The 24,467-nt window shown below is 38.9% G+C and overlaps 2 protein-coding genes across 5 annotated transcripts in view; one reads left to right on the top strand and one right to left on the bottom strand.

Moving 5' to 3' along the window:
- HEPACAM2 (HEPACAM family member 2) overlaps window positions 1-18,582 on the bottom strand; it is a gene marked incomplete at both ends in the record, with an annotated part of 47,920 nt that extends 29,338 nt beyond the window's left edge. For 2 of the 3 annotated variants that reach the window (XM_082846783.1, XM_082846782.1), the window contains one exon: window positions 3,966-4,359. In XM_082846783.1, the coding sequence (XP_082702909.1) occupies window positions 3,966-4,359 (394 nt within the window). Of the gene's footprint in view, window positions 1-3,965; window positions 4,360-18,548 lie in introns of those variants that run through there. The other variant, XM_082846784.1, reaches the window with a different exon arrangement.
- Window positions 18,583-19,106: 524 nt separating this feature from the next.
- Window positions 19,107-24,467, top strand: part of VPS50 (VPS50 subunit of EARP/GARPII complex) — a 140,107-nt gene continuing 134,746 nt past the window's right edge. For both annotated transcript variants that reach the window (XR_014326464.1, XM_082846773.1), the window contains exon 1: window positions 19,107-19,205. Coding sequence is in view for 1 of the 2 variants with exons in the window: in XM_082846773.1 (XP_082702899.1) it covers window positions 19,173-19,205 (33 nt within the window). In the remaining variant the exon portion in view is untranslated. The remainder of the gene's footprint in view (window positions 19,206-24,467) is intronic.

Genomic DNA, 24,467 nt, shown 5'->3' with positions numbered 1-24,467 from the left:
AACAGAAAATTGGCTCCAATGTTTAGCTTTCAATTTCCTATCAAACTTTTAATTGGGGTTGAGATAAACCCACGTACATATGGTCACCTTATCTTTGATAAAGGAGGTAAGAATATACAACGGAGAAAAGACAGCCTCTTCAATAAGTGGTGCTGGGAAAACTAGACAGCTACATGTAGAAGAATGAAATTAGAACACTCCCTAACACCATACACAAAAGTAAACTCAAAATGGATTAAAGACCTAAATGTAAGGCCAGACACTATAAAACTCTTAGAGGAAAACATAGGCAGAATACTCCATGACATAAATCCAGCAAGATCCTTTTTGACCCACTTCCTAGAGAAAGGGAAATAAAAACAAAAATAAACAAATGGGACCTAATGAAACTTAAAAGCTTTTGCAAAGCAAAGGAAACCATAAACAAGAAGAAAAGACAACCCTTAGAATGGGAGAAAATATTTGCAAATGAAGCAACTGACAAAGGATTAATCTCCAAAATATACAAGCAGCTCATGCAGCTCAATATCAAAAAAACAAACAACCCAATCCAAAAATGGGCAGAAGACCTAAATAGACATTTCTCCAAAGAAGATATACAGATTGCCAACAAACACATGAAAGGATGCTCGACATCACTAATCATTATAGAAATGCAAGTCAAAACTACAATGAGGTATCACCTAACATGGGTCAGAATGGCCATCATTAAAAAATCTACAAACAGTAAATGCTGGAGAGGGTATGGAGAAAAAGGAACGCTCTTGCACTGTTTGTGGGAATGTAAATTGATACAGCCACTATGGAGAACAGCATGGAGGTTCCTCAAAAAACTAAAAATAGAACTACCATATGACCCAGCAATCCCACTACTGGGCATATACCCTGAGAAAACCATAATTCAAAAAGTGACATGTACCACAATGTTCACTGCAGCTCTATTTACAATACCAGGACATGGAAGCAACCCAAGTATCCATTGACAGATGAATGTATAAAGAAGATGTGGCACATATATACAATGGAATATTACTCGGCCATAAAAAGAAACAAAACTGAGTTATTTGTAGCTAGGTGGATGGACCTAGAGACTGTCATACAGAGTGAAGTAAGTCAGAAAGAGAAAAACAAATACTGTATGCTAACACATATATATGGAATCTAAAAAAAAAAAAAAATGGTTCTGAAGAACCTAGGGGCAGGACAGGAATAAAGAGGCAGACATAGAGAATGGACTTGAGGACATGGGGAGGGGGAAGGGTAAGCTGGGATGAAGTGAGAGAGTAGCATGGACGTATATACACTACCAAACGTAAAATAGATAGCTAGTGGGAAGGAGCCGCATAGCACAGGGAGATCAGGTCGGTGCTTTTCGTCCACCTAGAGGGGTGGGATAGGGAGGGGGGAGGGAGACGCGAGAGGGAGGAGATATGGGGATGTATGTATATGTTAGCTGATTCACTTTGTTATAAAGCAGAAACTAACACACCATTGTAAAGCAATTATACTCCAATAAAGATGTTAAAAAAAACCAACAACAGCTTTTAATTGGGGTTGATGCATCTTCTCAGGTAAATTTGTCTTGACTCAGGTTCACATTTTTTTTACACTGGAAAATGTGCATTAGAGCACAAACAGATCCAATCCTTCTGCCCAGAGAAGACAGGAAAAAATGAAAGATAAGGAGAAAAGAGGTTGAAAGGTAACTTGCAGGGGTGCTGAGTAGTTCTGAAGGCTCCAGCCTTTCTCAAGATGGGTGCAATCAAGTGGTCCGCTCAATTTAACCCTTTATATTCCCTGGCAAGAACAAAGGGTTTGGAATAGCTTTTGTTTACATTACTATGATTTAAAAAGAAAAATGAATTGGTACATTTTATTATGTAGAAAAAGCTTATGTTTCAAATGTGCCCATGCATGGAAATACATGTGGTATGGAATAAGTCAAATAGATGATGTTGAAGGTCTCATATGGGAGAGCCAATCATTAGAATAGACGTTGGTACTGTGATCATACACTTGCATTTAACAGTGTATCTCAGATATGGAAGTTTCCTAAGAAGATTTTTTACACAGGCCCTAAACCCCTATCAAGACCTTTTTGTTGCAGGGGGAAGGCACAATATAGGAGTAGGTTAATAAGAAGTACAAACTACTATGTATAAAATAAATAAGTTACAAGGGTATATTGTACAGCACAGGGAACAGATTCAATATTTTATAATAACTGTAAATGGAGTATAATCTATAAAATTTTTGAATCACTGTATTGTATACCTGTAACTAATATAATATTGTAAATCAACTATACCTCAATAAAAAATTTTTTAGAAAGAACTTTTGGCTGCATGTCCATAAACAGATCCAACTGTACTACATATTAACAAGTAATGGATGTTCTATTAAAAGTTTGGAGGGAGAGACGAGATACTACCCAGGAGAATTTCATGAAAATATGAAAATGTCCTCCTTTTCTCTCCCCAAAGTTGTTCTCTAGGCATCTGCTGCCATATCCTGTGTCTTTGTTCCCCTGCAAGCTCTCCAGTTTCCACTCATTTACTGTGCACATATTTACTGAGTGTCTACAAATGGCCTGCATCGGGGTTTAGGCAGTGAGGAAAAAGCAGCAAACAATACAAAGCCTGCTCCCATGGACCCTGTATTCTAGGCAAGGAAGAGAAACAATAAAAAAATAAAAATATACAATACATCCAGTGTTATGAATAGAATAAATCAGAACTCAAGATAAAGAGTAACTCTCTCTCTCTCTGTATACTTTACATAAGGTGGTCAGGAAAGCCTTTATAGATAAAGTGACACTTTGGCTGAGACCAAAAGGAAATAGGGGATAGTGCCATTACCTAGGAGAAGAGCAACCTAGGTAGAGTGAACAGTCAAGTACAAAGGCCCTGAGGTGTGAGTGTGTTTGGCCTGTTCTAGGAAGAGCGAGGAGGCCAGTGTGGTCAGAACAGAGTGAGTGAGGGGAAGAGAGGTGGGAAGGGGTCAGAGAGGTACTCGGTATGTTGGGGGGGTCACACTGGGCCTTGTGGGACATCGCTAGCACTTTGGCTTTGATTGTGAGTGAGACAGGAAGCTATGGGAGGATTCTGAGCTGCAGAAGGCAGGGGTAGAAACGGGGATAGTGGACCAGGCTGTTAGGACAGTTCAGGCCAGAGGTGATGGTGGGGTCGAGCGGGTCGGTAGTGGGTGTGGTGAGAAGTGACTCACTTCTGTCCGTATCTTGAAGGTAAAGATGCCAGGATTAACTTGTGGACTGGATGTGGGGTGTGAGAGAAAGAGGGAGTCAAGGGTGATGGCAAGGTTTTGTCCTAAGCAACTGATGGATTGAAGTTGCTATTTGCTAAAACAGAGGAATATTGTTAAATAGACAGGTTTAGGGGGGAAAAATCAGAAGTTGGGCTTTGGGTGTAGTATATTTAAGGTATGCTGCTTACATACCTCAATAAGGAAAATAAATGTCTGAAAGTTGTCTGAACCCCACTCTCCCTCAGAGGACATACCTAGCAAATTCTATTATTGCTTAAGTATGGTCACTGAGCAAGTTTCATCCTCCCCAGTGTACCAAAATAAAAGAAAAATTCTTCATGTGACAAAAATGGGGTGCTTCCCAGGGTACATTCTGTTAATGAGAAATAAAATTTTCTCTGCCTCATTATATCAGCAACTTTATACTTGATAGTTTCCAGGCAAACAAATAATATGTTTTCCTTACTGCTTGATTACCTTTAGCTGGGCACTGCGCATATACTTTACATGCATGTCTTATTTAATCCTCAGAAAGCCTCATGAGGTGGATAATGTCATTCATGCCATGAGACACTGAGGCTCTGAGGGTTAATTTGCCCAAAGTTGCAGAGCCAGGACCTAAAGCCCAGGTAGTCTAATCTCCTGAGCCATTGCTAACTGCTGTGCTACTCAGCTGCCCATGTCATTTATAGCGGACTTACCATCAACGGTAACTTCAATCTTCTGACTAGCTGACACAGTTCCATTTCCCTGAATGTTGACCTTCACGATGTAATTGCCTTCATCAGTGAACTGCAATGGGTTGATGAGCAGGGAGGCATTGGGTGGCATCATGGTGAACTTGTGTTGGTATTCCAAGTCGGGAACCACAGACTTGTTCACAGAGCCCAGTAAGTATTTGGGCATCGTGTGGGGTCTCTCAAACAGCCATATGATCTGGATGTCTGAAGCCGGAGTGTGGAATCCATAGTGTACGGGGAGGTAGAGAGCCTGACCCCTGATGCCATGGACTGTGTGTGATGGCACTGCCACCTTCAGCCCGGAACAAGCACCTGCTATGAAGGAAAGGAAAGTTGTAAAGACCCTGAACCACATTTCACAATCTAAAGGGGAAATACAGAGAGAAACTGATCAGGCGATAATCCTTTTCAGAGAGGCTTCTAGGTACTGACTCTTTTAGTACCGGTTACCTGTAGAGGTAAATATTTGTCTCTGAAACCTGCATTTTAAAAACTCCCCACAAAGACTGTTGATTGCATGACCTCTTTAAAGGCAAGATGAAAAGGAAAAGCAGAAGTTATTATCTCTAACTGTTAAAGAATAATGGGAAAAGGAGAACTGGGAAAGATTATTAGTTCTAAAGTCCAATGAAACCTTTCAAAAAATTTGAAATTGTGACTGATTAATGTCTGAGTCATATCATATCCTAATCAAACTATGTGGTTGAGGGGCTACTTCCTCCTGAGAATCTTCCTCCACAGTCTTCTGAAATGGCTTAACAGTCCATAATTGGAAGTTTTTCCTTTTAGCTGAAGCCTTGCCAAATGCAAATATCCTAAGGAGAACGGCATTAAACTATGACCAGTTGTGATTGGTTATTCCTGCTCAGAAGCAGGGATCTGGTTGGTGTGTTTGAGCCACAGCAAGAGGCAGGAGCAGGTGGAGAAGAGTGGAGTGTAGTGAGACAGGAGGCCAGCAAGGTGGCTGGGCCAGACCAGGGAGTGCCTTAGGGTCATGGCAAACACTCTGGCAATTTTACTTTGAGTGAGATGGGAACACAGCTGGATTTCTGTGAGCAAGAGGGATAGAGGTCTTTCTTCTTATTTTTTTAGGTGTGCTCTAGCTGCCGTGAGAACTGACTGAAATAGGGGAAAGAGCAGGAGCAGGGTGACCACTTAGGAGATGACTGCAGTAAAGTAGGCAAGAGATGACTGTGCTGTAGATAAGGGTGCTAGTAAAAGATATTGTGAGAAAAGCCCGGTGGTGCTAACAGGATTTGATGACATATTGCGGGTGGGATACAAGAAACAAAGATGAGCCAAGAATGATTCTAAGGTTGTTGACCTGATCAACTGGAAGAAAGGAGTCGTCATTTATTAATGGGCAACTAATCAATTAATCATGGGGAATACTGTGGGAGACATTTTTGTGGAAAGATTGGGAGTCAGCTTTGGACATGTTCATTTTAGATGCCCATTAGAAATCTAAGAGGCAAGGTTTCTTCGTAGTTTCTGGCACCTGGAGATTTCCCCTTCTTTACCTTGAGCTATATATTGTTTTATTTTATCTAGCATATATATATATATATATATATATTTACAATTGAGAAGAGAGTTCTCCTTAGCTCAGGTTACCATGTAGCTACCATTTTCTACCATTTTGATTAGAATACTAATCAAAAGCTCTTTGCTTCAAAATCCTCATTTTAAAGGGGAGCAATACGGTACCTACATCGTATGAACAGTGGAGGAGAAAATGAGAGGAATTTAAATGTGAAATCTTTTGAACAGTGATGGAAAAAAGAAAGAACGGAAAGGAAATTGGAGACAGTTGGCATAGACAACACCTCTGGGGAGTTTTGCTGAGAAAAGGAGCAGAAAAAGTATTTTTTAAAATTTCTTTTTTTTTCTTTGGATAGATGCTGAACAGCATGTTTGGAGCTATTGGAATGATCACTAGAAAGAGAAGTCTTGATGAAGCAGAAAACAGATGGGTGAGGGTGGAAATGAATCCTAGGTGAGTAGGGATGAAAATTTGGGCACAAATAGAGATATCTTACAATTTCAATTTTGTCATATATAAAATGTTTATCTTCTTTGATTGCTTCTCCCTTTTCATCTCTACTAGGAAGGGGATCTTTAAGATTTATCTGAATCATGTTGTGAAAGGTCATCAATATTAGGAAGGGAATGGTAGAAAGGTCTGTTTGTACAACGATTTATTTGGAGAAACTGAAATATGTAGGTCTGCTCCTATGAGGAATAAATTCTACTAACAGTAAATTCCTCTCTTTCTTTCCCAGGGTGGAGGTTAGAGCAAAGATTTCCATGGTTTTCGTTTTTGGGTAGCTGTTGGTAAACAGTGAGACCCTGGGGCCAGCAGGGAACTCAGAGCAAGGAACTGAAGAGAAAAAAGGACAAAGAGGAAGATCAGAGGAGGTTAAAGGGAGAAGGGGTGCCTAGATGCTCAACTGAAACTGACCATACAGACTAAAAATTAGGTGACTCTATGGGAAAAATAAATATGTGTCTTACAGTCTCCTTGGGCTCTGTGTGTATTTGTGATTGACATGTAGTTTTTTTTTCTGATAATGGGCTGTACCTGTACATTCATTGTAGTGATCTGGTCCATAACAAAGGAGTTACAAAGGTATGAGGATTTGCTTCTGTTTTCTTTTCTGGCAAGTGCAAGAATGTTAAATTTGTAGTTCTTCTTAATTTGAATCATTAGAAAAAGAAGGAGCTTGTTGCTGGGAATTATAAAGAGGAGATAAAGTGTACTGCAGAAAAGGCAAGGAAATCATAAGAGAGCTAAAGGGAGATGAGAGAGTAAATCTAGGACTTAAAACTAGTGATGTCTGAGATATGTGAAGCAGAGACTGAGAGAAGGGAGTGAAGCTCTTGAAGTCATAGATATAGAAAGACATTGGACATTGGATGGCGGACCTGTACAGGAAAAGATTCCTCTTAGTACATGTGTTATCTGCATGAAACAACAGGCATTTTCATGCCTTTCATTGTAATTGGTGATAGGAAGTGCCTAACAAGTTCCTGGTAAGCAGAACTAGTTTTTTAGCACCCATTATTACTAACTTAAGATATGTAAAATGCACTTTTCACTGTATTTATTGTGTTGCTATTTCCTTTTTTACTTCAGTGAATACAAAAATATTCCTGAGGGTTTCACAGTTCATTCTTGATCTTGGACTCCCTTGTCCATACAGTCTTAAATTAATCACTTGCAAATTGCCTGGAAATAGGGATTTCAGGAACCTATTTTCAAAACTTGCAGAGAGATTTCTGAATTTCCTACTTTGATAAAGTTAAAAGTACACTGAAATATGAGGTCTTAGTACAGAACACATACCTGGGATAAAATGGTGATTAGTTAACTGACCTTAGATAAGTCATTTTAATTCTCTGGATGGCAGTTTTCTTATGTGTGAAAAAAGGGTAATATTAGATGAGGTCCAAGGCCTCTCTCTACTCTTTATGTTTATGTTCTTGACATCCTAAGGTGCTTTTCTCAGGGTAGCAGCTACTCTACAGTTTAAAGGGGAAGGACTCATATTTTAGTGAGAGAGGGCCCAAAGAATTTTGAAGTATTGAATCTCAGATTTAATATCCACTTATTAAGTTGGATATCTTTTAATAAAGTGGCAGTTCTGTGTTTTTTGCCAAGGTCTCAAGGGGGATGGTGGGAATCTACATCATTGCCTTGAGAATGCACTGGAAAAAACGGCATAGCTCCTGATATAAAACTCGGTAGTTGCCTCTGACAGTAAGCAATTTGGTCATTGACTTATTGGTCCACTTAATAAATTTCACAGCTCAACCTAGAAACCACTGCTAGATTGAGCTGTAGATAGATGGCCTGAGTGCAATTCTGGCCAATCTGTTCTCGGACTTTGGGGAAATCATTGCAGAAGTCCTTGTTTACTTTTTTTTTTCTGAAAAGGGGAAGAACGCTTTTTCTCTACTTTTTGTGTGGTTGAGTTGAAAAAGATTAACTGAGTTTGTAATATTCTGAATATGATTGGGAGGCATTTTCTTACCATGGAGTGCGAGCATGACTAGAATAGAAATGTAGGTGACTTTTGGATCTTGACTCAGAAAGCTGAATCTTAAGTAAGAAAGCTTGATTGGAGAGTCTATGACTGAAGTTAGGGGAAGAAATTTTATTTAATAAAATATTAAATATGATACAAATATTGCAGCCCAGGGAAAAACGAAACTACTTTAGCAGAAAATAACATTTTATATGGCACTTACAATAATCATTAAGGGGAGTGACCTAGTCTATTTTAGAAACTGCATCATGTAATAATACCTTAAATAATATATTACCATCAATAGTATCTCTGAATATATTCAATGCTTATCATACCAAATGATATGATATCATGTTATTTAATTATTTTTCAAATATGTGTGCTTTTTCAAATATATGTATGACAGTGAGAAGACAGCACAGCTGTTACAATAGCTGTTTGCTTAGACTGCCTACACCATTTTTATCAGATAAGTTATAGGTAGCAAGTTATAAGAGTATCAGTGAGGAATGAAATTTTCTTTATATAGTTTCTAATCTCAGCCACTAAAATCTTTTTATTTTGCAGGAAAGACATGAATCTATTGATATGATGCAATCCTTACTTGTAGTGAACTTTGCAGAATAAACAGATAATAGGGTGCTTTTGCTACATTTTAGGATCACATACTCTTTTGCCATTGCTGTATTTCCCCTGACAGGTGTGGAATCCATGCTGGCAAAACAGTAGTTTACGGACTTAAAAAAATTAGCTTCATTTTGAGAAATTTTCAAGTGCGCTTTCCTTGTTGTATGAGAAAATGTAAATGACTAAACTACTGATTTTAGGAAGTCAACCTCTGTAAGAACAAATAAATTTTATGAAAATAAATGATATAAAAATGGATGAAATTTTAATTTCCCCTTAATATTCCAAATATTTGTACTTAAATGAAAACTCAATTTTATTATTAGATTCACTAATACGTACTTTTTGAGTACAAAAAAGGAAACCCTTGACTTTTTGCATATAAGGCACTACACTAATTTGGAGAACATTGATAATGCCATTAAAAATCTGACATACAGGGACTTCCCTGGTGGCACAGTGGTTAAGAATCCGCCTGCCAATGCAGGGGACACAGGTTCGAGCACTGGTCCGGGAAGATCCCACATTCTGCGAAGCAACTAAGCCCGTGAGCCACAGCTACTGAGCCTGCACTCTACAGCCCACAAGCCACAACTACTGAGCCCGCGTGCCACAACTACTAAAGCCTGTGCGCCTAGAGCCCATGCTCCGCAACAAGAGAAGCCACCGCAATGAGAAGCCCGCGCACCACAATGAAGAGTAGACCCTGCTCACCACAACTAGAGAAAGCCTGCGCGCAGCAACAAAGACCCAACGCAGCCAAAAAAAACAAATAAATAAATTTATAAAATTAAAAAAAAAATCTGACATACAAAGTTATAGCAATACTCTCCCCTTCAGAGACTCCCTTAAACTATAAAACTAAGACATTATAAAGGACTGTCCAGCGATAAAGAACACTTTTGACGTCATATTGCAAAATTTATCTATATTCCAGCAACAAAAGACTCCCTAGACCAGTTTCACTGTATTTAATATAAACATCAGACTTCACAAAGTGACCTCTACCGTGGCTCAAAATAGTTGGCATTTACTTCCCCATTGCCATGTATGATATTAGCAAGCACAACACAACTATTATTGACTGAAAATAAACTCTTGTATCTTTGGCGAAAATAGAAATTATGATGTACTTTGAACAGACTTTACGAACTACATTTGGGGCTTCAGATTTCTAAGATTTTTTAAAAGAAAAAACAAACTGATACTCAATATTCCAAAATACAAAAACATTTCCAAATTACCCATGGTCTTTACAACATACTACCAATGGAGAAAAGTAAATTTGTGAAAGAAAGAAAGTCTTAAGGGATAATAACTGCTTTAGCTACTTATGAACATGCTATCTATTTCTCTAAAGTATATTTAATTTTATTTTAGTAGAATTCTTCAAATGAATTGTCTCTAAGTTCTTCTTAAAGCCAATTACAAAAAATTACTTAGGAAATGACAGCAGTCCCATTGTTATAAAATTAAGTGTGGCACTGACACAATGGATACTTTCGAAGCCCAGAAAAATGCACAAAGATAAAAAAGCCGGTTACGGTCATCACTTAATTTTCCTAAAAATTTCAAAAACTAAACAGATATATAGGCTTGAATTTGACAACATAAACACTGGAACAACAATCACAACTATGGGAAACTCAAACATTTAAAAAATTTACAAACTGTGTATTTCAAATATGTGGAATATGAACAATATTAGGGATAAATGTAAATAACAATCACATTTACTATGAAAACTATACCATAAGATACCAGTAAGTGCAAAGCTCTAAACTACTGAAAAAGGCTAAAACTTAAGTTGTTTATTTAGCTAATTTGTTCTTAAAATTTAAGGAATAAAGTTTTTAAAAAAAATTTCTGTCTCTTGGATATAAATAAAACAAGAGACTTTTAAAACTGATAAATAGGAAGAATGGAAAGAAAACACCTGGTGAAAATAATGATGACATAAAAACAGTGGGAATGTTGGAGAAAGACTTTAAACTCTAAGGTTAAAGAGGAGAATGAGGGAGAAATATTAAAGTAGAGAAAAAAAATTTAATTGAACTAGCCATTGGGTAAAGAGAAAGGCTAAAGGCATTTTGGAGAAATAATACTTTTAAACACATTTCTCCCGATTGTGTACAAAATATTTTTTGTCAGTTTGGAATCTCACCTTTTTCCACATTTCATAAGATAGGTAAAAAATAGGTATAGCTAACAGTTTGCCACAATATCTTTAATTAAAACAGCCCAAAACTATGTTCAAAACTTGTTTTAAGTTTCACTGTAAGTGGTCACAAATTCATGATCTACAAGAATATCTGCCAAAGTAGAATGCATTAAAGAGTGTTGAACCTATATATAAACTCTGTAAAAAGAAGAGATTCATTAAGTTTTTAGAATGTCTTAACTTTCTTAATGAGTGCTACTCACAATAACTGTTGTCCTAAGAAAACAATAACCATCTATTTATTGAACCTCACTTCTCCTAAATGATCCTGTTTCTTTGCTGGAACAAAGTGTGTTATTGTTTAAAATTCTGAGCTGTTCTTCAATTATCTGAGTGAATCTACAGCCTAAAGCAAATATTTACCTTATGCCCACAATTTAATAAAAAGGTAGCTAGAACAAACTTCATGCAGTACCTTACCTAAGAGAAGGAGGTATATTTTGCACTGAAAGACCCCAACCGTGCTGCTGAAGGGCTCCATGAAAGCATCCTGTCCCATGCATACAGTGCCCTGTTCCTGGTGGCAACTTGGTTCATGGACCAGCAGCTGCTGGTTTATTTGCCAGGGAAATTAGCAGTGAGGTAACATACCCTAGCCTGCCTCTTGCTTCTGTGATTTGAATACAGAATGAATGTGTATACAAAGGACACAGGGAGTGGGAACACCTGTTACATGCTCTGCAAAAAAACAGGCTTGTGACTTTCAGAACAGCTTCTTAGCGATTATCAGTAATTGTCAGCATATTTCATGAATTATTCTTAGTTATTAATAATCACATGAAGGAAAACATCCTTTTGGGTGACTCTAATGAAACCCAGTATGCTTTCATAATGAGAGCATATTGTGAAATTTCCTGAAAAACAAAAGCGGGTTTCCTATCATGTAAAATGATGCCATTATTTTGAAATTAAAATTTTTTTCAATGAAAATTGCAGTATTTCATGTATCTGCTAAACAGTTATAAATCACCATGAAATCACTAAGTAACATGTAAAAGTTATACCAAAGAAAATAGAGCACCTTAATGTCTTTAAATGTGTATTTTTCTATGTAGTACTTCCTGTTACAAATGTCTGCCATGGTTTTATTGAATCTATGGATTCATGTAATTTTTAAAAGCAAACCACAGGTGTGTTTCCAAGTGACACTGAATCATGGACTGTGTGTAATTATAAATAAAAGCTTAAACCAAAAGATAGTATCTGAGGTCACATTTTCACAACTGAAGCACAGAATAAGTGAACCAAGGCCCAGAGACAATCTTGCTTCTTACAGTGGTATCTGGGCTACAGATTTTCTGCCTGGCCTTTTCACTGCCATGGCAGCAGGCAGTCTGTGCACTTCCGCTTAATTTACTAAGTTATAAGTTAACCTCTATTTCATTTCATCTACTGCAAGAAGGTTCTAGTCCAAGCCTTTGCTATATAAAATAAAAATCTGCATCTAATCAAGCAAAATTCCTTGCATAAATCATTTTTTTAAAGTAAAGGCTCACTGAAGAAGTTCAGTGATAATAGGGGAAGGAAGAATATTCCTCAAGTGTAATTAAAGGTAAAAAAAAAAAAGGAATGATAGTTATTTTGGAGTTCAAGTTTGGAAACACTTTTAGCATTAAAGCTTCCAGAACTGTTTCTACAGGCAAAGAAAATAAGTGACTATTGGAAAACCTGAGGCCTCTTCAGAGGTCACTTTATGACCTCTCCAAGCTTCAGAAAAATGGTAAGAGCTTCTCCCTGGTAATTATTATACCACAACTTTCTCTGTGCTATCTCTAAATTTTGCATGTGTAATTTAGAGATAGCAGCATTATTTCAGCACTTATCTCATTAACCTCAATTGATTTTATTGCATGTTTATTTTCCCTCTGGGCTCATCTAATACAAAGACTGGTCTTATTCATCTATGGATCTAGCATAGTGGTTAACTAGTATTTTTGTTAAGTTGTTCCCCCAGAAATAAACCCAAATGTTCCTTGGCCCATGTCCTCTGATTCTCAGTTGATGCTTAAGAAATGCGTATAAATTTTAATATTGGATTGCACAAAATACAATTTGGAAAGTAATATTGAAGTTCTATATATAGCACATAGACTCCCCCTCACATCTTTTAAATCAATATTAATCTCTAATTGTTTTTTATTAAATAAGCTCTTTCTAGTGCTTTTCAGAAACAGTGCTGGCTCATGATAAAGTGTTTTGGGTCCTAGGCAAAGTGAGAGAAATAAAGATGATGGAGTAAATTTTTCCTAAGGTTTTTTTTTTTTTTTTTTTTGCGGTACGCGGGCCTCTCACTGTTGTGGCCTCTCCAGTTGTGGAGCACAGGCTCTGGACGTGCAGGCTCAGCAGCCATGGCTCACGGGCCCAGCCGCTCCGCAGCATGTGGGATCCTCCCGGATCGGGGCATGAACCCATATCCCCTGCATCAGCAGGCGGACTCTCAACCACTGCGCCACCAGGAAAGCCCTTTCCTAATGTTAAATTTACTCAATCTAAAGGACTGATATTTATTCTGAGATTTTTTTCTTTTTTTTTTGTGTTATATTAAAAATCCTTTACTTTATGACATAGCGATAACAGATGTTACATAAATAAATTAAATTCCAAAATGAATTAGGTCATCTTTTCATGTCATGGCACACAGTAAAAAAACGACAACGCCTGTCTGGCACATCCTGAAAAAGTGTTGTCACAGAACCATGATAATGTGCCCTCTAGTGGCAGATAGTAGGAATAAAATCTTAGCTGCTGGAGTTATTTCTGAATTCAGGATGTTTACACAGGAAGCCACACAAGATAATGTTAAAATATACCTTCATTTGATAAAGGAGGCAAGAATATACAATGGATAAAAGACATCCTCTTCAATAAGTGGTGCTGGGAAAACTGGACAGCTACATGTAAAAGAATGAAATTACAACACTCCCTAACACCATACACAAAAATAAACTCAAAATGGATTAAAGACCTAAATGTAAGGCCAGACACTATAAAACTCTTAGAGGAAAACATAGGCAGAACATTCTGTGACATAAATCACAGCAAGATCCTTTTTGATCCACCCCCTAGAGAAATGGAAATAAAAACAAACAAATGGGACCTAATGCAATTTAAAAGCTTTTGCACAGCAAAGGAAACCATAAACAAGACAAAAAGACAACCCTCAGAATGGTAGAAAATACTTGCAAATGAAGCAACTGACAAAGGATTAATCTCCAAAATGTACAAGCAGCTCATGCAGCTCAATATCAAAAAAACAAACAACTCAATCCAAAAATGGGCAGAAGACCTAAATAGACATTTCTCCAAAGAAGACATACAGATGGCCAACAAACACATGAAAGAATACTCAACATCATTAATCATTAGAGAAATGCAAATCAAAACTACAATGCGATATCATCTCACACCAGTCAGAATGGCCATCATCAAAAAATCTACAAACAATAAATGCTGGAGAGGGTGTGGAGAAAAGAGAACCCTCTTGCACTGTTTGTGGGAATGTAAATTGATACAGCCACTATGGAGAACAGTATGGAGGTTCCTTAAAAAACTAAAAATAGAACTACCATATGACCCAGCAATCCCACTATGGGGCATATACCCTGAGAAAACCATAATTCAAAAAGTGACATGTACCACAATGTTCACTGCAGCTCTATTTACAATAGCCAGGACATGGAAGCAACCTAAGTGTCCATCATCAGATGAATGGATAAAGAAGATGTGGCACATATATACAATGGAATATTACTCGGCCATAAAAAGAAACGAAATTGAGCTATTTGTAATGAGGTGGATAGACCTAGAGTCTGTCATACAAAGTAAGTCAGAAAGAGAAAGACAAATACCGTATGCTAACACATATATATGGAATTTAAGAAAAAAAAATGTCATGAAGAACCTAGGGGCAGGACGGGAATAAAGACGTGAGCTACTAGAGAATGGACTTGAGGACATGGAGGGGGGAAGGGTAAGCTGGGACAAAGTGAGAGAGTGGCATGGACATATATACACTACCAAACATAAAATAGATAGCTAGTGGGAAGCAGCTGCATAGCACAGGGAGATCAGCTCGGTGCTTTGTGACCACCTAGAGGGGTGGGATAGGGAGGGTGGGAGGGAGGGAGATGCAAGAGGGAAGAGATATGGGGATATAGGTATATGTATAGCTGATTCACTTTGTTATAAAGCAGAAACTAACACACCATTGTAAGCAATTATACTCCAATAAAGATGTTAAAAAATATATAACTTCAATTGCTTTCCATTTTTACATGATTATTAAAGATGGTTTAGTGTTTTATCATTATAAGAAATTTCCCACCATCAACATCTCACATCTCACCTGTAACCTACTGAGGGGCTCTGATTTACCATACAGTTCAGGAGCTTGTTTATTGATCTTATATTTGCATTTAAAGTGGAAAAACTGATTACATTAAGCAATCTATATCCATGGTGACTAAACTGCAAACAATGCCAGAAGCTACTGGGGGTAGTGTGTATGTGTGTGGGTTTGGGTGGGGGTGACTGCAAGGCTTTTTTGTCACTTCTCAACTCACACTGTAGTTTACTGTCAAGTTTGTTTAAATTTTAAGTAAGGCTTGTCTTGCTTTATAAAGCAAAGAGTCTTCCATATGCATTTCAAACATCCACATTCATTATTTACTAGTAGCATATGAGTGCTTTGGAATCGCAGGAAGAACTGGGAATGAGAGGTGGTGACATGCCAATGCCAAGGTCAACATAGGGCAGTGGGGAGTAAGAAGAACTGGGGAAAGAAAGCCCTGTCTTATATTCTAATTCGATAGGTCTTAGGAAAGATTAGAGTTTACAGGGGAGAGCTGGCTGCTAGACGAGGCCATCATAATTGCCTATGCCTGTGCTAGTGTTCGCTCCTACTACAGTGCTGCCTCCCAGAAGCCCTAATCTACTGATATGGCCCCTAAATGACTATACAGCAATGTTTTCCTTCCTGGGCCCTTCTCCAGGTCACTGCTTTACCTTTGGCAAGTGTCCTGTTTTCTACTACTGCTTGCTCAGGAAGTGTAGTTACATCATCCTGGGGAGGCCACATCTTTCTGCTGCTTTGATATTTATAGGATGACTAGAAATGTATCTGCCTAATCAAGCCAGGATCTCAGCTTTTATTTAAGCTTCCAGGGGCTCCTCCTATTTGGGCCATCAGAAATATGTCCTTATCTTACTTTACTGCTAACGCTACTGCCCCGAATCAGATCAACTTACTTAATTCTTAGCCTGGATGTTCCAATCTACAAAAATGGGGCTGGCACCCCTTTAGCAAGGGACGGCTGTCCAACAGGTTCTCCTCAAGACTTACTGGCAGGCCATTCACACCCTCCACTAGTTTGCTCTGGCCTACCACTAATGACCCTCAGGCAACTGTGAAAGTTCTAAGTCTCATATATGTATTTTTTTTTTGTTTGTTTGTTTTTGCGGTACGCGGGCCTCTCACCGTTGTAGCCTCTCCCTTGTGGAGCACAGGCTCCAGACGCGCAGGCTCAGTGGCCATGGCTCACGGGCCTAGCCGCTCCGCGGCATGTGGGGTCTTCCCGGACTGGGACACGAACCCGTGTCCCCTGCATTGGCAGGCAGACTCTCAACCACTGCGCCACCAGGGAAGCCCTCATATGTGTATTTTTGAAAAATGAAAATGAAATGACATACTTCACCTTTTAAAAAGTGCTCTTTAGGGCTCTAGGTTTTTGTTTTTATTTTTTAGTTTAGGGAGTTAAAAAGGTAGCATGGGCGGCTCAGTTATTTTCTATAGTGTTAGGGTATGCTGAATTAGAAAATATATTTTATTTAGGCAACAGCACTGATTTACTTTACATGCTTCCAATATTATAGTTACAGCCTTTGAACTTTTAGAGGCCTGGCTGTCCACTTCGTTTTAGTTAATAAGAAGTAAACTAAAGTGTAGAGTATTAGACTTAAACAAAGTTGTAATGCTTTCTTGCCTCTTCAGGGTCAAGTAGATACAGAAAATACTCGCTTCCCCAGTTTGGCGGATAGGAAAAAGCCAAATACACAAAATGAAAAAAACTTTTTTTTTTGTCACCTGCAACTTTGTGTATTGAGGGGAAAAATTCTGGGTTTGGATCTGGGTTCTAGTCCTGTGACCTCAGAACCTTAGATGGATTCATTTTCTCATTCTAAAGAGTAGATTTTAAATGCTAGAGCTGGTTGCCTATAAGAATCCTTGACCTTAAACAAAGAACTCCCGCAAAAATGATAACAATAACAACGGCATCCTCCTCAGGTGAATCTGAACAGTCAAGTTTGAGAACTACTGGACTTGGATCACCCCTAATATATGCTTTTCAACTAAATTGTAAACTCCTTAAAGGTCAAAACTGTATTTTATTAATCTGAAGTGCTTAGGATAGTGTTGACTAGTGCCCAATAATCAACAAATGTTTACTGAATTGGGTTTCATTTTATATGCTAATATGGTCAGCAGTTTCTGCCTCTTTGATACTTTCAGGGACTTCTAAATACTGAAGACTTTCACACAGTAAGAACTCTCTGGCAATTAAGATTAGAGCAGGTGAAGAATGTTGCCCAAAGTACTGTTGCCTAAAGTTGCCCAAAAAGTACTGAAATTTCTTCATGGGGTTAGAAGTAACAGAGTCAGAAAACCATATAGGTAAGCATATCATTTTAAAAGGAACTGTCAAGCACAATGACAGAACTATGAACAGCATGGTTCTGTTGGAGCAGAAAACTGGGCAGAATTATGACTATAATACTTCATAATCGTAAGGTGCTTTACAATTTATAAATTGCATTCACTTACATGCTCTCACTTATCCTTACAAAACCCTAAGTCAAATATTACAACCTCATTTGTAAAAAATTCATAAGACAAGATGCTGAGAGGTCAAAAACTAGAATTTCAGAGTTGCCAATAACCTCTATATTAGTGTCCCCCATTTGCACACCACTTTATTATTTTTGCCATATCTATCACCCACTACTGTTGTTTAATATTTTTCATTAGTTTGGCACACTTTAACATTTCTTTAGTTGTCCTAAGAAATATCTTTGAAATCATGGGTCTGTGTTTTATTATTTCCTAATAAACATTAATTGAAATAAATGCAAAAAGAAAATCCTTGGTAGCCTTAAAACATCTGGATAAACAGCCCTTCATTTTCTGCTTGCACATCTGCAGTAACCTTAGGCAAGTTACTTAATTTCTCCGTACTTCAGATTCCTCATCTTTGAAATGGATTCCTCATCTTTGAAATAGTACGAACTCCATATGATGCTTGTGTGGATAAATGAGATACCAAACGTAAAGCTATTAGCAGAGTTTTTGACAGGTAGTAAGCTCTCAATAAATGTTATCTACTGTTAATTGTTAGCTCTGGGTCACTTTTTTTTTTTTTCTGGTATTCTCATAATTGGAAAGTTCTTTCTTAAATTAAGCCCCAAACCACTCCCCTGTTGCTTTCCCCAGTTTAGCTAAACTGCTAAAAGTTGAAAAGAGGACGTTAAAGTGACATGTGTACTTATTGTTATATTTTCCATCTTGACTTGCCTTAGATTACACAGGTGGTAAAATGATAGTTGATGATTAAATCCTTTGGTTTTAGTTTTCTGCTCTGGATGCCAATACTGAGGAAGAACAGCCCTAACCTGGACAGCCGCCATTGGACAACGTGGACCACTCTTTTCCTCAGGCCAAGCCCTGCGCCACCTGGGGAGTGCCAAGTTCTCAGGTCACCTCTTGGAGCCTTCCCGTCCTTGGCGTTCCCGTCCCTTCGCGTGAGTCTGTCGTCCTCTCACTCCGCCCCTCAAGACCAGGTGGGGTTTCCTCCACCACACTCCTGGGGCGGGGGGGTCATGTAAGTCTGGTTTACATACTGTCTTCTCAGTGTTTGCTCCTGTTGCTCAATGTCTGGTCACCTATGAGATAGGTTTTCGCCTCGCCGGAACAGCTACCGAGAGCAAGAACCGCTTTAAAGGCCGGCGACCGCCGTAGTCTCTCAGAGCAACAAGATTTGTGGGGCTTAACCGAAGCGTCAGCTGCTTTCCTTGCCGGGAAATGTAGTACCTGGGCCGTCCTCTCGCCTCCACTGCAGGTGCCGACGGCAGCCGGGGGACTACAATTCCCAGAACGCTCTGGGAAAGGAAGGGAAACCCAGCTCGGCAGCTCCACGTGACCACTCACTATGGCTTCCCTGTGTTGGGACCGGCTGTCTGGTAGTTCTCTGTGATTTGTTAGTTCTCTGCGGCAAGGTGCCCCCTCACGAATTCGACATGCAAAGAATCAAATCTCTTATGACCCGGCAGGTAAGTCGCAGAGGCTGAAGCAAAGGTCTCCTTCATCTCTCCTGGAAGAGGAGCCGAGATGTTCTGTCCCTGGGCCGCAGGCAGGCAGATAGCCAAATTATAGGTTGTGGCAGGTGTCAGGGGCACCATAAAGCTCGAGCACACCCTGGAAAACTCTCCTAAGCCGCCAGGTTTGGAGCCCTGCTCAGGTGGATCCCGGTGACCCAGAAACATTCCTTTAGATGAGGTCAATGAGGAAGTCGGAGGCTACATTTGTTCGTCCTTTTCTGCCTTTTGCCAGCTGTCCGGTGATAGCCCTAACTACCCTGCAGGGTTCCCTTTATCCAAGCTGCCCATCGTCTGTGAGGATGGCCTGGGTAGGGAAGTGAGGTCTGTGCAATAAAGATGACTAGAATGAGTGAAGAAAGCAGATAATTTGAAGACAGAATTGATAGCTTTATGACTTTGGGCAAGTCCCTAAATCTAGTAGCTTTAAGTTTCTTGATGTGAAAATGAGAATAATAATTATTTTTGTTCATCCTGTCTCACAGTTCTGTTATCGGAGTCATCAGTAAGTTAGTGTATGTGAAATGATACTTAAAAAAAAATCATTGTCATGGCAAAATAATGGTCTTTTATTTTTTGCCAGAATGCTAATTCATGAATAAAAACTTTGGCTGTTTTCTGTCTCATCTCATAAATGTTAGGGACTTCCTAATAATGTGTCAGCTTCCTTCAAATCAGAAGTGGCAGAAACTTACTTTTATGTACTTATTGATTATGCTTTGGTTTTAGATACCTTTATTTATTTCAACTCTAAGATTTTACTAGAATTGGCCATTCTTTATTATTTTTATATGAGAGAAGGGTAATTTAGATTAAAGTTTTAAATCAGTGTGATTTTGGGAACTTTGGAGAATGTGGAGGATGATCATTTAGTGAAAGGTTCATTTGTGAATTTTTTTGTTGATTAAAAAAAGACTACAAATGCCAAATTAAATTCTTATTTGATAGTTTAGAATTTGAGAGATAGCTGAATAGATTACAAATTGTAGATCTCTGGTGAAGAATACACGAATCCTATGTGTTTATTTTACTTCTGTCAAATTATATTGTTAATGTCATGAAAATAAAATTTAGAAGTTCTGTGAATAATAAGAGATTTAATCAAGTGTGTAATAACAGTTGGCAGTTCCTCACATTTGTTGAGTCCTGGTCTTATGCTTCGTAACACTTCTTTTTTTAGGATAGGTTTGAGTCCTGCTCCATCCTGTAGTAGCTGTGTGACCTTGAGCAACTTACCTAACTTTTTTGAGCATCTGTTTTCACATCTTTAAAATACGAATGATAACATGTATCACATGGGGCTTTCCTAGTGGTGATGTGTATATGATATGATCAAGGTAAAGAGATAAAGGAGTTACCACAGTTCCTGTGCCTTATCAAAGAAGTGCATGATCATAGAGATCCTCTCAGTGACTGAATTGATGGTTGGAAAGCGGGAAAACTGGAAGCCAGCAGTAATTCAAACAATAGTTGATTTCAGGCTGACTTTGGTATCCGTTTGATTTTTTTAAAAAATAATTTTATTTATTTTTGACTGCATTGGGTCTTCATTGCTGCGCACAGGCTTTCTCTAGTTGCAGCGAGCGGGGGCTACTCTTTGTTGCAGTGCGTGGGCTTCTCATTGCGGTGGCTTCTCTTGTTTCAGAGCACGGGCTCTAGGTGCGCGGGCTTCAATAGTTGTGGCACGTGGGCTCAATAGTTGTGGCTCGCGGGCTCAATAGTTGTGGCTTGCGGGCTCTGGAGTGCAGGCTCAGTAGTTGTGGCGCACGGGCTTAGTTGCTCTGCGGCATGTGGGATCTTCCTGGACCAGGGTTTGAACCCTTGTCCCCTGCATTTGCAGGTGGATTCTTAACCACTGCACTATCAGGGAAGTCCTGCATTTGATTTTTAAAACAATATACAGCTTTGTACATTATGCCACCAATACCCCTAAACTGCCTCTGGGATGCTGAATTTGGACTTTTGTGCCTCAGCTAAGTTTGGTGCTCTCTCCTGTTGCTTGCTGGCAGTTCAGCACAGTTGATATTGTCATCATTGTATAGCAACTTTGATTAGTTTGTTTTCTTTTTTAAAAAAATAAATTATTTTATTTTATTTTTGGCTGCATTGGGTCTTTGTTACTGTGCACGGGCTTTCTCTAGTTGCGGTGAGCAGGGGCTACTCTTCGTTGTGGTGTGTGGGCTTCTCATTGTGGTGGCTTCTCTTGTTGCGGAGCACGGGCTCTAGGTGCATGGGTTTCAGTAGTTGCAGCACGTGGGCTCAGTAGTTGTTACTCGTGGGCTGTAGAGTGCAGTCTCAGTAGTTGTGGCTCACGGGCTTAGTTGCTCCATGGCATGTGGGATCTTCCCAGATCAGGGCTTGAACCTGTGTCGCCTGCATTGGCAGGTGGATTCTCAACCACTGGGAAGTCCTGGTTGGTTTGTTTTCTAACCCTATTTTGTAATAGTGAGTGGGAGAGAAAAATACAGAAGTCCAGATACCAGTGATAATAAGTTTATGTCTCTTAAATGTAGTGAAATTGTTCTGAAAATGAACTCTTCAGCCTCAATCAGTTGTTTATTGGATTGAGCAGTAAAATCTGTGGTTAGTTGGGATGAAAAAAAAAAAACTAAACTAAAGAGCACAAACCAAAAGCTGGAACTACACTGTGTAAAAGGTGAGGTAAAATTCAGAGTTTCACACATATTTTAAAAGTCATCCTAATTATATTTGTTTATGGCTTGACTTCCACGTGTTTAATCATTATTAATACACATTTCATGAATCTGTGAGGTAGGAAAGTAGGGTGCTGCCTAGAGTTACATTGGGGATTTTATTTGTACTGTTTGTTGTTAGGTTAAATGTAGTAGTATTACAAATAAATATACATAAAGATGTTTCTTTTTTGTGAGGCTAAAGAATATGCTGATAGTATATTGTTGTTGATGTGGAGAGATGTGAAATTAAGGTCTATGAAACTTAGAGGTTTTGGCATTTCAGCTTTCCAAGGATCTTGGTTTGAAGGAGAGTGTAGAGCAGGCTTTGTTAGCGCTCTTTATTTAGATGAGCTCTTTTGTTCTGCTTTCTCCATTATGCTGGGCTCTGTTGTTTCAGTTCATTCAACAAATGATTATTTAACACTATATGCCAGGCACCATCTAAGTTTGGGGGATGTAGCAGTTAACAAAACCAAGTGCTAAGGCAGACGTGGTGATACATGCTTTGGAGGAATAGAGGATAGGGAATCCTGGGAGTTATTGGCAATTTGGGGTCATTTATAATTTTAGATAGGGTGGCCATGGAAGGCCTCACTGAGAAGGTGACATTTGAGTAAAAACCTGAAGGAGGTGAGGGAGTAAACTCTGAGGATGTCTGGGAAGGAGCATTCTGGGTGGAAGGAAAAGCAGATGCAGAAGCCTTGAGGCAGGAGCATGTTTGAGGAGCAGCAAAGGGCGGTGTGGGTGGAGTGAAGTGAGTGAGGAGAGAAGTAGTAGGAGATGAGCTCAGAGAGTTGAGGGCAGGAAGCCTGATCACATAGACCCTCATCCTCATCTCATCTCCTCTACTTTTCTCCTCACCCATAGCAAGGCCAGGGAGACCAATAAGGATGCTAATGCAGTAATCCAAGTGAGATACGGTATGGACCTCACTCAGGGTGCTAAGTGGTGGACGTGTTGAGAAGAGGTCAGATTGTGGATGTATCGTAAATGTGGAGTTGACAGGATTTCTTAATAGATTGGATTTGGGCTGTGAGAGAAAGAGAAGCTTCAAGGTTGACTCCAAATGGTTTGGCCCCAGCAATTGGAAGAATGGAATTGCCATTTAGTGAGGTGGGTAAGACTGAGAGAGGAACAGATTGAAGGAAGGGAGAAAGTTTTAAGACTTGTTCATTTCAAAGCCTCTTGGATATTTGGAGAAAGAAAATAGGCAGTTGGCTAAAGGCCTGAATTTCTGAGGAGACATTCAGGGTATAGATAAAAATTTAGGAGTTATGAGAATAAAGAGGGTATACAAATTGACTAAGATCACCAATGGAGTGATTGTAGAAATAAAACGAGTCCACAGTTGGAGCTTTTGAGGATTCAGTGTTTCAAGGACGGGAGAAGAGGTGGATCTAGGAAGGCGGATTGAGAAGGAGCAGCCAGTGAAGTGAGCAGTCTGCTGCAACCCGAAGAGCACCTGCCCTGTAGCAGATGCTCAATAAATATTTGTTGGATAGAGAACATCCAAATCGAGTGGGTCCTGGAAGCCACGTAAAGAATTTACAAGAAGAGGGAGTGATCAGCTGTGTTAAATGCTACAGATGGGCCGTGGAAGGTGAGAATAAGAATGAGCCTTTGGACTGAGCAGCGATAAGGTCATCGGTGACCTGACAACAGCGCTTCTGTGGAGTGGTGAGGGGGAAAGCCTGATTAGGGTGGGTTTGAGAGAAACTGAGGGCTGCATATAAACACTCTGTTGAGTTTTGCTGAAACTTTTTCTGAAAAGAAAAGGAATCACAAATCATCTCACAGGCTCCTTTTGATCATTGGGATGTAAGTTGCTGGTCTCATAAATGGAAATTGAGTATTCATAGGGACAAAACAGAAGTAGTCTGAAGTGTAATATGATTTGGGCAAAGAAATAAAGTTGCAAAGACAGGTATTATTTATGATGGATTTTATATAAATTTAAACTGGGGAAATTATGAAAACAAAAATCAAATACAAAAGAAAATCAAATAATGGTTAATGATTATAGTGAAAGTTTTAATTTAATAAAGGCAGAGTACTGTACTTATAACCGTGACTTCCTGCTTTAAAGAGGCGAAGATAAAATAAAAATGCTGACTTCATATTTGTTAGTAGAAATCTATAAAATTCCTAATCAAAGGGTTGAGGATCTGTAATCCTAAAATACAGGTGAGTCATATTGTGCTTTGAGACATTTACTTAATCCTTTATTTCTGTTTTGATAAGATAAAAAAAAGCATTTCTCTGTGACATTCAGAATAATGGTCAACACTTGAAGAGTGCTTACCATGTACAAGACACCATTTTTGGCCTCTCATATATGTTATCTCCTTTATCCCTTATAACAGCCCGTGAGTTACTGTCACCATCATTAGACTATGATGACAGGCAGGTTGTCTGCAGAAGACATTCTGTGAATCCCCTGCTTCCTAACATGTACATAGGGTTTCCAATTTTTATTACTTTTATTTTGTACATTTGGTGTGAAGTTGTCATGTATTAGTAG

The sequence above is a fragment of the Leucopleurus acutus genome (assembly GCF_964270905.1).
Source record: "Leucopleurus acutus genome assembly, chromosome: 9".
Classification (NCBI taxonomy): domain Eukaryota; kingdom Metazoa; phylum Chordata; class Mammalia; order Artiodactyla; family Delphinidae; genus Leucopleurus; species Leucopleurus acutus.
Note: the sequence above shows the minus strand (reverse complement) of the source record. Positions and strands in the feature narration are given on the sequence as shown.